Source organism: Anabrus simplex, chromosome 5 (assembly GCF_040414725.1).
Source record: "Anabrus simplex isolate iqAnaSimp1 chromosome 5, ASM4041472v1, whole genome shotgun sequence".
Taxonomy (NCBI): domain Eukaryota; kingdom Metazoa; phylum Arthropoda; class Insecta; order Orthoptera; family Tettigoniidae; genus Anabrus; species Anabrus simplex.
Window position 1 is genome coordinate 256,747,028 of NC_090269.1, and position 15,102 is coordinate 256,762,129.

General features: G+C 38.2%; 1 protein-coding gene across 2 annotated transcripts in view; it reads right to left on the minus strand.

The window, feature by feature from the left end:
* Ddx56 (putative ATP-dependent RNA helicase DDX56) overlaps positions 1 to 15,102 on the minus strand; it is a 234,228-nt gene that overhangs the window by 5,739 nt on the left and 213,387 nt on the right. For both annotated transcript variants that reach the window (XM_067147356.2, XM_067147357.2), the window contains exon 9: positions 14,894 to 15,035. In XM_067147356.2, coding sequence (XP_067003457.2) covers positions 14,894 to 15,035 — 142 coding nt within the window. The remainder of the gene's footprint in view (positions 1 to 14,893; positions 15,036 to 15,102) is intronic.

Here is a 15,102-nt window from a genome sequence, read left to right on the forward strand (position 1 = left end):
ATGAGAAATATGAAGCAGATGATGTATATGTGAAGAATGATCGAGTAATGAGAAGAATAATGATGGTGATGATTATTTTTCGTCGAGATTGAAGAGATGGATATTTTATTGACGATGTTAAGTTAGTCGACACAATTTAAGGTTGAGAGTAGATGTATTTGATTCCATAACGCATATTAATCCTTCAGCATTCCATATATATAACACTAAATATGATCCATGTAACTTGCATGTGTTGATTTAATACCTGTAGATCATCAAAAACGAATCCATATAGGAAGTTAAAATGAACTTAAATTATCCTGAATTCATAACCACAAATGTGTTTCTTCAAATAAACAGAGTTAGGAGGCTTGTTTGCTCATATTAAATGGTATCACTGAAGAGGTTCACAGTAACTGAATGATAATGACATTGGTTATTAGAGTCTTCTTAGATGACAGAACACAGAATTTCCAGAAATAATATTAAATAAGATGTTGGGAATAACTGGTAACATGGTGACAGATCACATATATTAAATATAGTTGGCACTTAAATTAATCTTGGAAATTTACATTTATTTTTGATGTATGACTTAAATAATAATAAGTAATGGTAACTTTGATTATTTTGAGAGTGATGTGATGATTCAATGGCTTATCTTTTCTTCCTGATATATATGAATGTAGGGACAAATATTTTTGAAATACTCGATATACAAGCGAATGAGAGAAGGAATGCTTTCCTTATATGAAGGTTAACAAACGTGAGCCGGGCTGAGTGGCCCAGACGGTTAAGGTGCTGGCCTTCTAACCCCAACTTGGCAGGTTCAATCCTGGCTCAGTCCGGTGGTATTTGAAGGTGCTCAAATACGACAGCCTCGTGTCGGCAGATTTACTGGCACGGAAAAAGAACTCCTGCGGGGCTAAATTCTGGCACCTCGGCGTCTCCGAAGACCGTAAAAGTAGTTAGTGAGACATAAAGCAAATAACATTATTATTATATTAACAAATGTGATATAAATGTAATAACAAAATGTTGACAGACAGATGCAGGCAAAACAAAATGAAAACCTATGAATAGATTTGCAATGTATTGTGTATAAAATTAAGAGAAGAATTTAAGAAATTAAGTTGTGTAAAAGCAAAGAAAGAATATGAAACGTGATTTTTAATTCGATAATTTATTATAAGTAATGAGCATCTGAATCATTTTCTATATCCCATAAAAATCATGTATATAGCAAGAACTTACATTTTTCATCTGAGATCAAAGGTCTTTGGATGTTCTATAAATATTAATTAGGTTAGTTAGGTGATGAGATAACTAGATTTTCTTCAAGATATTAGATTTTCATACCATTTTCAAGATCTTTTAATTTAAGGAAGACATGTTATTCTTTCAATGGCTACTTAGGTTAAGCATATACTTATAAAGCATTCATAGGCTAAGAATGATAGGAATTTATGATGATATGATTTGAATCGCGAAATGGAGACATCCAACGCGTTAATATAATACAAATTCGTCTCATTCTGTGACTTTTCTATCAGAACTTATGACCCCAAATCGACACTGAATTGAAGGTTAATGAAAATATTGAGCTAGTCTGGATCTTTTTGCGACTCGGCCTGGATGCGGGAATGGCACAAAAAGAAAATGACACCCAACGTGGAAGCAAAGAGAAGTTGATAGCCTGAAATGGCCTAAAACATGAGAAAAGAAGGATAGCCATCAAGAAAAAAGAAATTGATGTCCAACAGTATGGCAAAATTGAGAGAGAAGATGAGGCAGAAGAAATTGAAGAAAGAGAGGGTGACCAAAGGAAAATCGAATCCCAATACAAGAACAAAAAGAAGAGAAAAAGAAAGGATGACCGAAGGAAATTGACATCCACCACTGGAGCAGAAAGAAGAGAAAGCAAGAGGCAAGAATTGATGATAAACATCGAGGTAAAAAAACATTAATAATAATAATAATAATAATAATAATAATAATAATAATAATAATAATAATAATAATAGAAGGCAGAGAATTGAAAATAATTTAGTTGTGACACTAGTTAAGAATAATAATATAATTGATACAAATAATGTAAATATAAGAATTAGATAGTAGGAAATCATAGAATAAGAATTTTAAAAATAATATAAAATTTGGGAACTAAATTGAATTAAAATCATGTTAAATCGAGTATTTCAAAGGTCAATGGTAAAATGGGATAAAGTCGCTCCGGAAACCTGATCCAGGCAGTCAAGCCAATTCTCAGAAGTGTACAGTTTTAAAGCAAAAAGTGGTTAGTAAGAATATCATAAGATAATCTTTTGCATATAGAGCAATTTAAGAAATTAGAGTCTTGATAGGCCAATACAGAATCATAAAATATATAAACATGACGACTCTAAGCCATATGAAAGTACAATTCGAGGGGTACCAAAGAGAGCAAGAAGAGAAATCGTGAAGAATGGAAGAGCAAAGAGGATTACTGGAGACGTTGAAACGGATGATGGAGGAAATCAATAGAAAGCGAGATGAAGAAACAAGAACGCGAGAGGAAGAAACCAGAAAGCGAGATGAGGAAGCAAAGAGAGAAAGGCAGGAAGAGATGAGAAAGCAAGAAGAGAAACAGAAGGTAATGATGGAGGAAATAAGTAGGAGGCAAGAAGAGAAGCAAAAGATAATGATGGAGGAGATGAAACAGGAGATGAAGGAGGAGATGAAAAGAAGTTGACAATAACAGATGGAAGAAATGAATAAAAAGCATGAAGAGATGGAGGAGATTGGAAAAGTAGGATCAGAAATGGTCAAAATCAAGAGTGACATAGTCATTTGGAAAGGAGAAATAATTGGAATAATGGAGGTGAAGAACATTCATGAAGAGGTAAATAAACTCAGAGAAGAGTTGACAGAAAGCAGGAATTATCTTCAACATTTAAAAGAGGACGAGCTAAAGAGACTAACCGAGAATATGAGAGATCTAAGGGTTGATTCACAGAGAAATGGGAACGATTCAAAAAAGATCAACAAGATGAATGGATTCAGATAGCAAATAAAGATATGGAGGTGGATTTCATAGTAGCTAGGGATCAAATTGGTGACAAGCTAGACATAATGATAGAGGATATCAAACGAAATAAGGAAGAGGCCAGCCAGAGAATGAATAAAGCTGAAGAAGGAATCAAGCAAATTCAGAAGGAAATACAAGAGATTCGTAACGAAACTAAAATGACAAAATCGGCCATGTCATGCTGTAATGAGAGGCAAAGGGCTATAGAATTACAGGTAAATGAAAGAGAAGCTATGCCCACGATAATAACACAGTCCAACCAAAGCAATGGCAAAGTAAACATGGAAAATAGTAATAATGGAAGTCCTGCTATCATCAATATCATCAAGATGTATGATGATAGGCCAAAGCATTTCAACAACACAGCTAGTATATCACCTAAACGATTTCTGAGGGAAATGGAAGATTTTAAGGATAATAAGATTCCTAAAAAGAAAAGGCTGAAAATTGTAGAGAAACATCTAGATTTAAATCCAAATCTGTGGTTTCAAGCATTCAAATATAGCTTTCATGAATATGATGATTTCAAAATAGCTTTCTTGAGAAGATTCTGGAATTCAGAGGTACAACAAAATCTGAGATTAGAGTTATATTCGAGAAGATATGCGTCGAATGGTCAGACCAGATTTAGTGACTACTTTGCATATCAATTTCACCATTTTCAGGATCTTGACACAGCTCCTAGTGAGTTAGAGGCTATTAAGACGATACAAAAACAATTCCCACCCAACGTGCAAAGGTTACTAGCTGCTGCAAATGTAGAGACTGCAATACAGATGGAGAATATTCTTAGGCAGTTGGACATGACTACTGTGCATCATACCAGTAGAGTAATTCGGAACATAAATGGTGAGGAGGCAGTCAATGTATTAACTCGAAGATTCAGGCAGAAATATGTCCAATGAACGAAAGAGAACAAATAAGAGATACGAAAGGAGAGAATGGAATGACCAGGAAGAAAGAAGGAAAGAAGAAGAGAGATACAATTGTATGAGGAATTCATATAGTCATGAAAGATATACGGGAAATAGGAGATACAGACCGTATACACAATATAAAAACCAATTCAGAGAAGGAAGAGGCAGATACAACTGCAGAAGAAGGATGGGATATGAGAAAAGAGAGAATGGAAACAGTGAAGTTAAAGAATATTACAATTAGAGATAACATGCAAGATTTAAAGGAAACCAATAAAGACAAGAATAAGTGGGAAAGAGCTATACGAGATCAGGATGTAAACAGAGACGTAGAAGGAGCTGAAAGTCTTGAACTACAGAAGTATAAACGAAAGGAACAAGAAGAACAAAGACTGAATCTGAATGTTCAAGCATTTGAGTATAGAATGGAGGAAGATAGGAATGTAAAACAAAAACCACGCCAATTTCTCTATAGATGGGAAGATAGAAAATGTCCGAGATGCAAAGAATAACAAAATTCCAAGTTAATGAATGAAGCAGATCTATTCATGAAGAAATCAAGCAAAGAACATAAGAGTCATGCATTGCATACAAGAAGGATGTAATATAATGCCAAGAGAGAACAGGAAAGAACAGTCAGAACATGCAAGCAATATATTTAAAATGACGTGGGAGAAATAATGTGCCATTTCACTGTTTATTTACCGTCTTACTAATAAACGGTGTATAACTTTTATACAAGGTTTATACACCGTTTACGCGAAATTCGTTACTAATAAACCGTGTATAAGCCTCCTGTGTATACATCTGTTATAGTTATTCACTGAATTGCTTATACAGTCCAGGACCCTTGTATAAGCGTTGTATAGCAGCGTGTAGCGGAAAAAAGGAAACGAGTGAGCAGTTTATTTTCGTGGTATTTATTGTCGACAGTAATATAATCGTTGGAAAATATTCGACTTAACCATTTAACATTGAACACACGTTGAAAGAATGACGATAACGTTGATGATCTTCACGATATTTTAAACAGAGAAGACATACGGTACACCATTCAGAGGTTATGGAAGCTAGACATCTTCGTAAAGTAAAACACTTTAAAGAGACGGAATGACAATGAATAACTATAAAATACATGATGGTTGGGCGTATTTTTGTGTAAAAATGTGTTACAGCTTAATAGACCTTTGATATTGCGAGTTTATTATACACTATCTGCCCCTACAAAGATCTTTCTTAATTGAGTACCGGTACCTACCGTATACAAGGGGACATATTCCTCGAGATAAAAAGTGGCATAACTTGAAAACCATACGTAATATGATTTCCATACTTTTTAGTTGAATACGTAGAAATGTGATGTATAAATGCCTAATAGAAACTTTTTTGATCTAACCTTTCGTTTAGCTACAAAACAGGTTTTCCTTTCTCCTGAAAAGTACGGATTTTGGAATGTGTAGGCCTACCCTTTTCAACTCGCCGATTCAATTACAATTGCTTACGTTTTCCGTACTACCCCAGTTAGGAGCTTTTGATATTTTCTTAAGCTTTTCCATTTCTTTTTTTAGCGTCCATTACACAAGCAAGCTGAAGAAATGTTGATATCAATATAAGTCAATTTCCAGCTGTCTCACGGAATGACAATGAATAACTATAAAAGAAATGGTGGTTGGGCGTATGTTTGTGTAATAAGGTGTTACTGCTTAATAGACTTTAAATTGCGAGTTTATTATACATTATCTGCCTCTACAAAGATCTTAGATCTTTCTCAAATTTGAGTATAAAAAGGGACATATTCCTTGACATAAAAAATGGTATAACTTGAAAACCGTACGTGATATGATTTCCATACTTTGTAGTTGAATACGTGGAAATGTGATGTAAAAATGCCTAATAGAAACTTTTTTCATCTAACCTTTCGTTTAGCTACAAAACAGGTTTTCCTTTCTCCTGAAAAGTAAGGATTTTGGAATTTGAACCCTTTTCAACTCGCCGATTCAATTACAACTGCTTACGTTTTCCGTGCTATCCCAGTTAGGAGCTATTGATCTTTTCTTAAGCCATTCCATTTCTTTCTTTGGCGTTCATTACACAAGCAAGCTGAAGAAATGTTGATATCAGTATAAGCGAATTTCCAGCTGTCTCACTTAGTGTTGCCACTGCCTTTTCGATATGCCGTGCTACTGTGCGACTTTCCGGAAAGTTTTGCTCGTAGATAACCAGCAGAAGCGATCATAAAGGCGGTGAACGTGCAAAATACGTCAGTGAACTGCAGGAAGAGATTCCTACTCCTTGGAACGAGTGTATACGTGCTGTGTAGTAATACAATGCGTATACCTCGTTTATTAGTAAGAAAAATGTAAAACGCTTATACAGGGGTTATTCACTGCATAACTAAACAAGAGTTAAACAACGGTATAAGGACTTTTTATTAGTAAGACCCTTAAAGTTTAAAATTTCATTATTCCGTATTGAAGAATATCAGAATTAAAATTGAAATAATTTAAAGGAGATTCCACCTATTCAATACCAAAGAATAAGAAATGTAGTGGATTACATTCTCATTTAGTAATAATTAGAAATGGTACCGGTTTCGACCCTAGTCCAGGTCATCATCAGCCGATTAAGAAATGGAAAACAATGCATAGGATCAGTAGAAGAGGCAATATGAAAAGGAAATGAACGGTGGTAGACACTGTAAAACTTAGAAGTAAAATACAAGTCATTCAAAAGAAAAACAGTGCGCAATTCTCTTAGCAGCAGCAAGGCACACGCAGCGCTAGGCAAAGTCCTACAATGATTACGAATAGCGGAGAACTGTTCAAAGCCAGTTATTTAAACACTGTCAGGCATAAAGTCACAACACAATCGAACACATACGAAGGTCCATATTCGTGTAGGAGTTGAGGACAAGCAGATTCATTGAAGCAACTTGCCAGCTCCAGGTGATCAGCGCGACACATTCAATTTCAGGCACTGTGGTTTCAAACGCCAAAGTAAAATGGAGAATAGCTTGACGATCCAGTTATTTTCCTTGGTTGCGGGAAAGTAAGTATATAGATAAATATAATAATTGAGAAAGTAATTGTGCTCCTATAGAATTCTTAGAACAGTTGACGTGCAATAAATGAAGCAGATCTATTCATGAAGAATGTGCCATTTCACTGTTTATTTAAAGTTAAAAATTTCATTATTCCGTATTGAAGAATATCACAATTCTAAGTTTTACAGTGTCTACCCCCGTTCATTTCCTTTTCATATTGCCTCTTCTACTGAAGCTGACAAACCTATTCCCAGATGAAGGAGGAGGAGGAGAGACCTACACAGGTTATTAGTTGACGTGAACTGTTCTAAGAATTCTATAGGAGCACAATTACTTTCTCAATTATTATATTTATCTATATACTTACTTTCCCGTAACCAAGGAAAATAACTGGATCGTCAAGCTATTCTCCATTTTACTTTGGCGTTTGAAACCACAGTGCCTGAAATTGAATGTGTCGCGCTGATCACCGGGAGCTGGCAAGTTGCTTCAATGAATCTGCTCGTCTTCAACTTCTACACGAATATGGACCTTCGTATGTGTTCGATTGTGTTGTGACTTTATGCCTGACAGTTTTTAAATAACTGGCTTTGAACAGTTCTCCGCTATTCGTAATCATTGTGGGACTTTGCCTAGCGCTGCGTGCGCCTTGCTGCCGCTAAGAGAATTGCACACTATTTTTCTTTTGAATGACTTGTATTTTACTTCTTCTAAGTTTTACAGTGTCTACCCCCGTTCATTTCCTTTTCATATTGCCTCTTCTACTGATCCTATGCATTGTTTTCCATTTCTTAATCGGCTGATGATGACCTGGACTAGGGTCGAAACCAGTACCATTTCTAATTATTATTAAATGAGAATGTAATCCACTACATTTCTTATTCTTTGGTATTGAATAGGTGGAATCTCCTTATCAATTATTTCAATTTTAATTATTTCACTGTTAGCAGTGAATAGTGTGGAACAAAAATGGACACTATGCCGTGGGGACATATAAAAAAGAAAAAGGACGCAAATCTAACAGTAAATGTCGAGAAGATCATATTTTTATCAGGTACAAGAAGAAATCAATGCAAGCAGATCGCTACGATATACAGTATATATTAATTCGGAAAGGAGGCAATATTCATAGAAGGTTTTAATTAAGAAGAGATAGAAATATACAGCAGGGAAATTGTGCGAGATAACGAAAATACTGCATACTTGTAAATGAATAAATAGAAATAAAACGACTTGACAGAATCGTTATGTAATTAGCTACGTCATGAGATACCAAGTGAAAGAAATACGCAGCATCATAACTTGCTCGCAAGAAGAGAAGAAATACTACAGCAGTTCAGAAACAACTACAGGAAATTAAATCACAGTATAATTGAAATCTTTATAGCCATATTAGTAGTCTGCAAGACATCAGCAGAATTCGATTGAAAGAAGCATTAGTATCAATATATTCCTAAATCATAGAAGGCACACACTAAGATGACAAAACTGACCGTCTTAATCTATATTTCTGTTCTAACTGCGCAAGAAATGGCCAGCATCATGTGCTAAGAAGACCGAGGCAAGGCTGTCTGGAGATGGGGACTTGAAGCTGATAAACCTATTCCCAGATGAAGGAGGAAAAGGAGAGATCTACACAGATGTTTCCCGAAGACTAACACAATGTTACAGTCGTATTGACGACACGTCCTAAGCATTTGGACACACAGCAGTGAGAGAAAACAGGAAGAAAAGATAAGTTTATTAAAATATCATTACCGCAAGTAATTTAAATAACATGTTTTTGAGAAGTGCCATTTTGTATTTGTATGAAATATGCATGTGCAGTGCTGTCGTGAATTTATGTTCAAGAAAAGTGATGTTACATGTGGAAAGGCAATCGATTTAACAACAAAGGAGGTTATTAGGTAGTCATCTGACAAAAAATGACAAGTTCTTTGAGTTAGGATATATTTAACCAGTGATAACCAAGTCATGCATTCGTAATGCTATCAATATTGAATAAAGAGGTTAACTTACTTCAGCTGTTGATATGATACGACATTGTGGTTAGTGTTATGATTATATTAGGATATTATACTACGAAATGGAGTTAATGTAATGCCACATACAGGTTATATCAAGGTCATAAGAAGACATATGAAGAATATGAGAGGAATCTGAAGAAAATTGAGAAGGAAATTGAATATATCAGTGGATGAATAATAATTATGAAGTCATATGCGTCAAGTTAAGATAGATTATTGTGGTATTGTAATGAAGGATGAGATATGATATGAGAAATATGAAGCAGATGATATATATGTGAAGAATGATCGAGTAATATGAATAATGATGGTTATGATTATTTTTCGTCGAGATTAAAGAGATGGATATTTTATTAACGATGTTAAGTTAGTTGACGCAATTTAAGGTTGAGAGTAGATGTATTTGATTCCATAACGCATATTAATCCTTCAGCATTCCATATATAACACTAAATATGATCCATGTAAGTTGCATGTGTTGATTAAATACCTGTAGATCATCAAAAACAAATCCATATTCTTCTTCTTCTTATGAAGCCATCTCCCTCCGAAGGTTGGCAATCCAATTGATTATGATTACACGTGAAACGGCAGCACGGAAGATTTCTATCGACGTATGTCCATACCACAACTGCAAGTCTTTCAGCCAGAAATTTCTCCATCTTCCCTTGAATGATCAGTCGGAGAAGTTCGTATCATTCACCTCTCATGGTGTGCCCGAGGTAGCTGAGCTTATGCTCCTTGATGGTTATGAGAAGCTCTTTCTTCTTGTTCAAGACGTTGAGGACTTCTTCATTTGTCTTCTTTTCTACCCAAGATATTCAGAGTATTCTTGTGTATAAATAGATTTCAAAAGATTCAATCTGCTTCCCCAGTAAAGGGCAAAGTGTCCACACTTCGAAACCATACAGGACAGGAAAGACATAACAACGTAGCATTCAAACTCTGAGCTGGAGGTTGAGTTCTCGGCTGGTGAATAAGGTCCTCATGGCATTGAACATATTTTTTGCTTGTCCAATCCTGGATAAGATTTCACATTTTGAATCACAATGCTGGTTTACTAGAGTTCCAAGATATTTGAAGGGAAAATACTTGTTGGATGATGATGATGTTCACGTAAAGGGAGGCCTGTTTTGGTGTTTTCGAGAATACAATCAGCTAGGTCTTGTTAATATTCAAGCATAAACCGTAGGTTTCACTGGTCCTCATGATGCTGTTTATAATGATTTGAAGATCACTAGGGTTGCTGGCTAACACAATCGTGTCATCAGCAAATTGTATGTTATTATTGGCATAGCCATTGATCTTGATACCTAGATTAACATCTTCCACAGCCTCTCTGAACACAACTTCAGAGTAGATGGTGAAAAGGAGTGGGGCCAGGCCACGTCCCTGGTGGACACCTCTTCATATAGCTATGTCGTCAATAGTAGTTCCTTCTATTTTGACCTCTGCCGTTATTCCAGTACAGATGGGTAATGATACGAAGATCACCAACATCTGCTCCAGTAGATTTTAAATCTCAACAAATTTTGCATGAGATACACGATCAAAAGCTTTTTGAGAGTCGATGGAGCAAGCGCGCACATCTACATTCATATCTAGCCATCTCTGGGTCAAAACATTTAAGGAGAAAAGAGCCTCATGAGTACCCAGTCCATTCCTGAAGCCAAACTGAGTATGTCCAACATGGCGTTCGCATTTGAGGTAGATTCGAGTGTGGATGATACGCAGAAATACCTTTAGCACATGGGACATCAGGCTGATCATACGATAATCATCACGATATGATGCACTAGCCTTTTTAGGTATTGTTACAAAAGTAGATCTTAGCCAGTCAGATGGAATTCTATCAGATTTATATATTGTGTTGAATAATGTAGTTAGCAGCTCTAGTTCTCTGCCATGGCCTTCAGCAATGAGTTTGAGAGTTTCTGCATGAATCTTGTCCAGATCTACAGCTTTTCCATTCTTCTGGAGTTCGATTGGATACAGTACTTCCTCTTGGGTTATATTTGGACTTGTTTCGCTGCCTTCGCCAATAAAAGGTGGTTTGTCTGGCCTTATATCGCTAAATAGTTTGTCAACGTATTCTTTCCAACACTTCAACTTGTCTTTGTCTCCTACCAGAATGGTGTCATTGGCATCCCTCAGTATAGCTTTACATGGCCTGTGATATTTCCCTATGTGGAGATTAAACGAGTCATGTTTCTCTTGGAGAAGTTATATTTCTCTGCATCATCATTCCACAAGCCATAGTTCTTTTGTGTCCCTACGCTTCCTCCTCACTGTCCTGTTTAGTTCTTGGTATTGGACTTTACTTACATGTTTCACTTTCCGTCTTTGATCCATAAGCTGTAGAATATCTTCTGTCATCCATGGCTGTTTTTTTTAACTGTTTGAATGTCCTATATCATTCTCTTGAGTATCAGTGAGTATGTTCTTTAGTGCAGTCCATTGTGATTCAATATCTTCTGTTCCCAAGTAGTTTATTGTATTCATACGTTCTTCGAGCTTCAAGGTTGTTTGAGCTTGAAATACGGGGTTGTCAAGGTTCTTTGTATTGATGCGCTTCGGTCTGTTAGAGCGTATGTTCTGGACAAAACGATGAATTGTTAAGTCCATGATGATAGGATTATGGTCGCTGTTAACATACGCCCCGGGGTAGGTTTTGACAGCTTTCACTATCTTTTCAGATGATTTTTGATGAGAATGAAGTCTATCTGATTCCTGACAATATGACCTTCACAATCTGCAGGAGACGTCTATGTATACAAGCGCTGGGGATGTAGCTTGAAAAAGATATTAATAACAGAGAGCTGTTGTTCTGAACAAAACTGAACTAGACAGTCACCTCTGGCATTTCTCTCACCAAGGCCATATTGTCCAACAATTTCATCCTCTCCACCAAGACCTATCTTAGCATTGAAATCACCAAGGACAAGAGTTACATCCCTTTTCTTTTTAAGGGACATTGCCTCCTCTATAATGGAATAGAATTCTTCGACTAATTCGTCATCCTTATCGCCGGTTGGAGCATAGGCATGGATAATATTCATGGGACGATGGGAAGTTTGCAGTTTAAGAAACATGGCACGCTCTCCAAAGGGAATGAAATCGATGACAGACTTCACCAGATCAGACGAGAGGAGCACAGCCACTCCATATTGATGTTTAGGATCGTTACCACCAGAGTAATACAGAACTCCACGATTAATTTGTTGTGTTCCTGACCCAGGGAAGTTAAAATGAACTTAACTCAAATTTTCCTGAATTCTTAACCACAAATGTGTTTATTCAAATAAATAGAGTTAGGAGGCTTGTTTGCTCATATTAAATGGTATCACTGAAGAGGTTCTCAGCACTGAATAATAATGACATTGGTTATTAGAGTCTTCTTAGATAACAGACCCCCAGAATTTCCAGAAATAATATTAAATAAGATGTCAGGAATAACTGGTAACATGGTGACTGTCTGTCTGTCTGTCTGTCTGTCTGTCTATATCGGTCCCTCAATTCTGAGGATCGTGATCTCTGAAGATATTTCTTTGTACCCGTTTCCATCCTCCACGGTCTTCTGTTATATGGGTAGATTGTATGAACAATGTCTTTGTTGCATGTTTTATGCCATCTGTCCAGCGTATAGGTATTCGCCCACGCTCCCTCTTTCCAGGCACGTTTCCCAAGATTATGTGCTTTTCAAGGCTTCCTTCTCCACGAAGCATAATATGACCAAAGAATTGGAAAATCCTCTGTTGACATTTTGCCGATAACCTGGTACTGATGTTCAGCTCCTTGAGGATGGATTTGTTGGTTCAAAATGCTGTCCAAGGAATGCGAAGGAATGACTGAAGGTCGCCCACTCCATTCTTCATCATGCACATAATTGCGGCCACCTTTAAATGCTTGAACCCATTTCCTAACCATTCCATCGCTCATAATGTTTGGTCCGTAAACTGCACAGATCTCACGATGAATATCGATAGCTTTCAAACCTTTTGCACTCAGAAAACGACTTAACAGTCGGCGGGACTCTCGATAGGAGAGGCCATTACAAATGCTTGCCAACAAACGTACACAAGGGCGACTATTGCCGTAATGGCGTCTCAGCCTAGCCAATAGATGCAGGTACACAGCGCGCATGCATGGAATGCCGACCACAGCGCTGCATCGGCAGAATATCAAAATGGTACTTACTTAAAAAACATGCCTCATAATATCATTTTGAGTGAATACGTGGTCTATAGTTGATCTATCTTTCCTAAATCTATATTGTTCTTCTTGCAGTTGGGGTTCATTAATTTTCCAAATAAGGTAATTATGCAGAGCAAATATACACTGACTGACAGAGCAAATGCAACACCAAGAAGGAGTGGTCAGAACTTTATGCCAATTGCAGGGTAGACTGACGTCACTGAGGTATGCTCATGATGTGAAATGCGCCGCTGTGCTGCGCACGTAGCGAATGATAAATGGGACACGGCGTTGGCGAATGGCCCACTTCGTACCGTGATTTCTCAGCCGACAGTCATTGTAGAACGTGTTGTCGTGTGCCACAGGACACGTTTATAGCTAAGAATGCCAGGCCGCCGTCAACGGAGGCATTTCCAGCAGACAGACGACTTTACGAGGGGTATGGTGATCGGGCTTAGAAGGGCAGGTTGGTCGCTTCGTCAAATCGCAGCCGATACCCATAGGGATGTGTCCACGGTGCAGCGCCTGTGGCGAAGATGGTTGGCGCAGGGACATGTGGCACGTGCGAGGGGTCCAGGCGCAGCCCGAGTGACGTCAGCATGCGAGGATCGGCGCATCCGCCGCCAAGCGGTGGCAGCCCCGCACGCCACGTCAACTGCCATTCTTCAGCATGTGCAAGACACCCTGGCTGTTCAAATATCGACCAGAACAATTTCCCGTCGATTGGTTGAAGGAGGCCTGCACTCCCGGCGTCCGCTCAGAAGACTACCATTGACTCCACAGCATAGACGTGCACGCCTGGCATGGTGCCGGGCTAGAGCGACTTGGATGAGGGAATGGCGGAACGTCGTGTTCTCCGATGAGTCACGCTTCTGTTCTGTCAGTGATAGTCACCGCAGACGAGTGTGGCGTCGGCGTGGAGAAAGGTCAAATCCGGCAGTAACTGTGGAGCGCCCTACCGCTAGACAATGCGGCATCATGGTTTGGGGCGCTATTGCGTATGATTCCACGTCACCTCTAGTGCGTATTCAAGGCACGTTAAATGCCCACCGCTACATGCAGCATGTGCTGCGGCCGGTGGCACTCCCGTATCTTCAGGGGCTGCCCAATGCTCTGTTTCAGCAGGATAATGCGCGCCCACACACTGCTCGCATCTCCCAACAGGCTCTACGAGGTGTACAGATGCTTCCGTGGCCAGCGTACTCTCCGGATATCTCACCAATCGAACACGTGTGGGATCTCATTGGACGCTGTTTGCAAACTCTGCCCCAGCCTCGTACGGACGACTAACTGTGGCAAATGGTTGACAGAGAATGGAGAACCATCCCTCAGGACACCATCCGCACTCTTATTGACTCTGTACCTCGACGTGTTTCTGCGTGCATCGCCGCTCGCGGTGGTCCTACATCCTACTGAGTCGATGCCGTGCGCATTGTGTAACCTACATATCGGTTTGAAATAAACATCAATTATTCGTCCGTGCCGTCTCTGTTTTTTCCCCAACTTTCATCCCTTTCGAACCACTCCTTCTTGGTGTTGCATTTGCTCTGTCAGTCAGTGTATTTTAAATCACAAAAATCTTAGATGTCGCTTTTATAAGAAATCTTACATTTAAAAAATCTCACAATGAAATAACCAATAAGAAATTCAAGATTACACCCACCTTCAGCTTTTCAGAATTGAAAATCTCCTGCTTAATTTCCTTGAGTCTTGCCTCACGCACAGCAATTCTTGTTACAGCTCTCCATGCATCCTTCGATCGATAACGGAAACCTTCAACCTCCTCCATTTTGAATTCATACTTCCTACACAGAGGTAACAAGCAGATTTATAATATGTAAGTACACTGCTCTGGACTGCAAAAACAAGCCT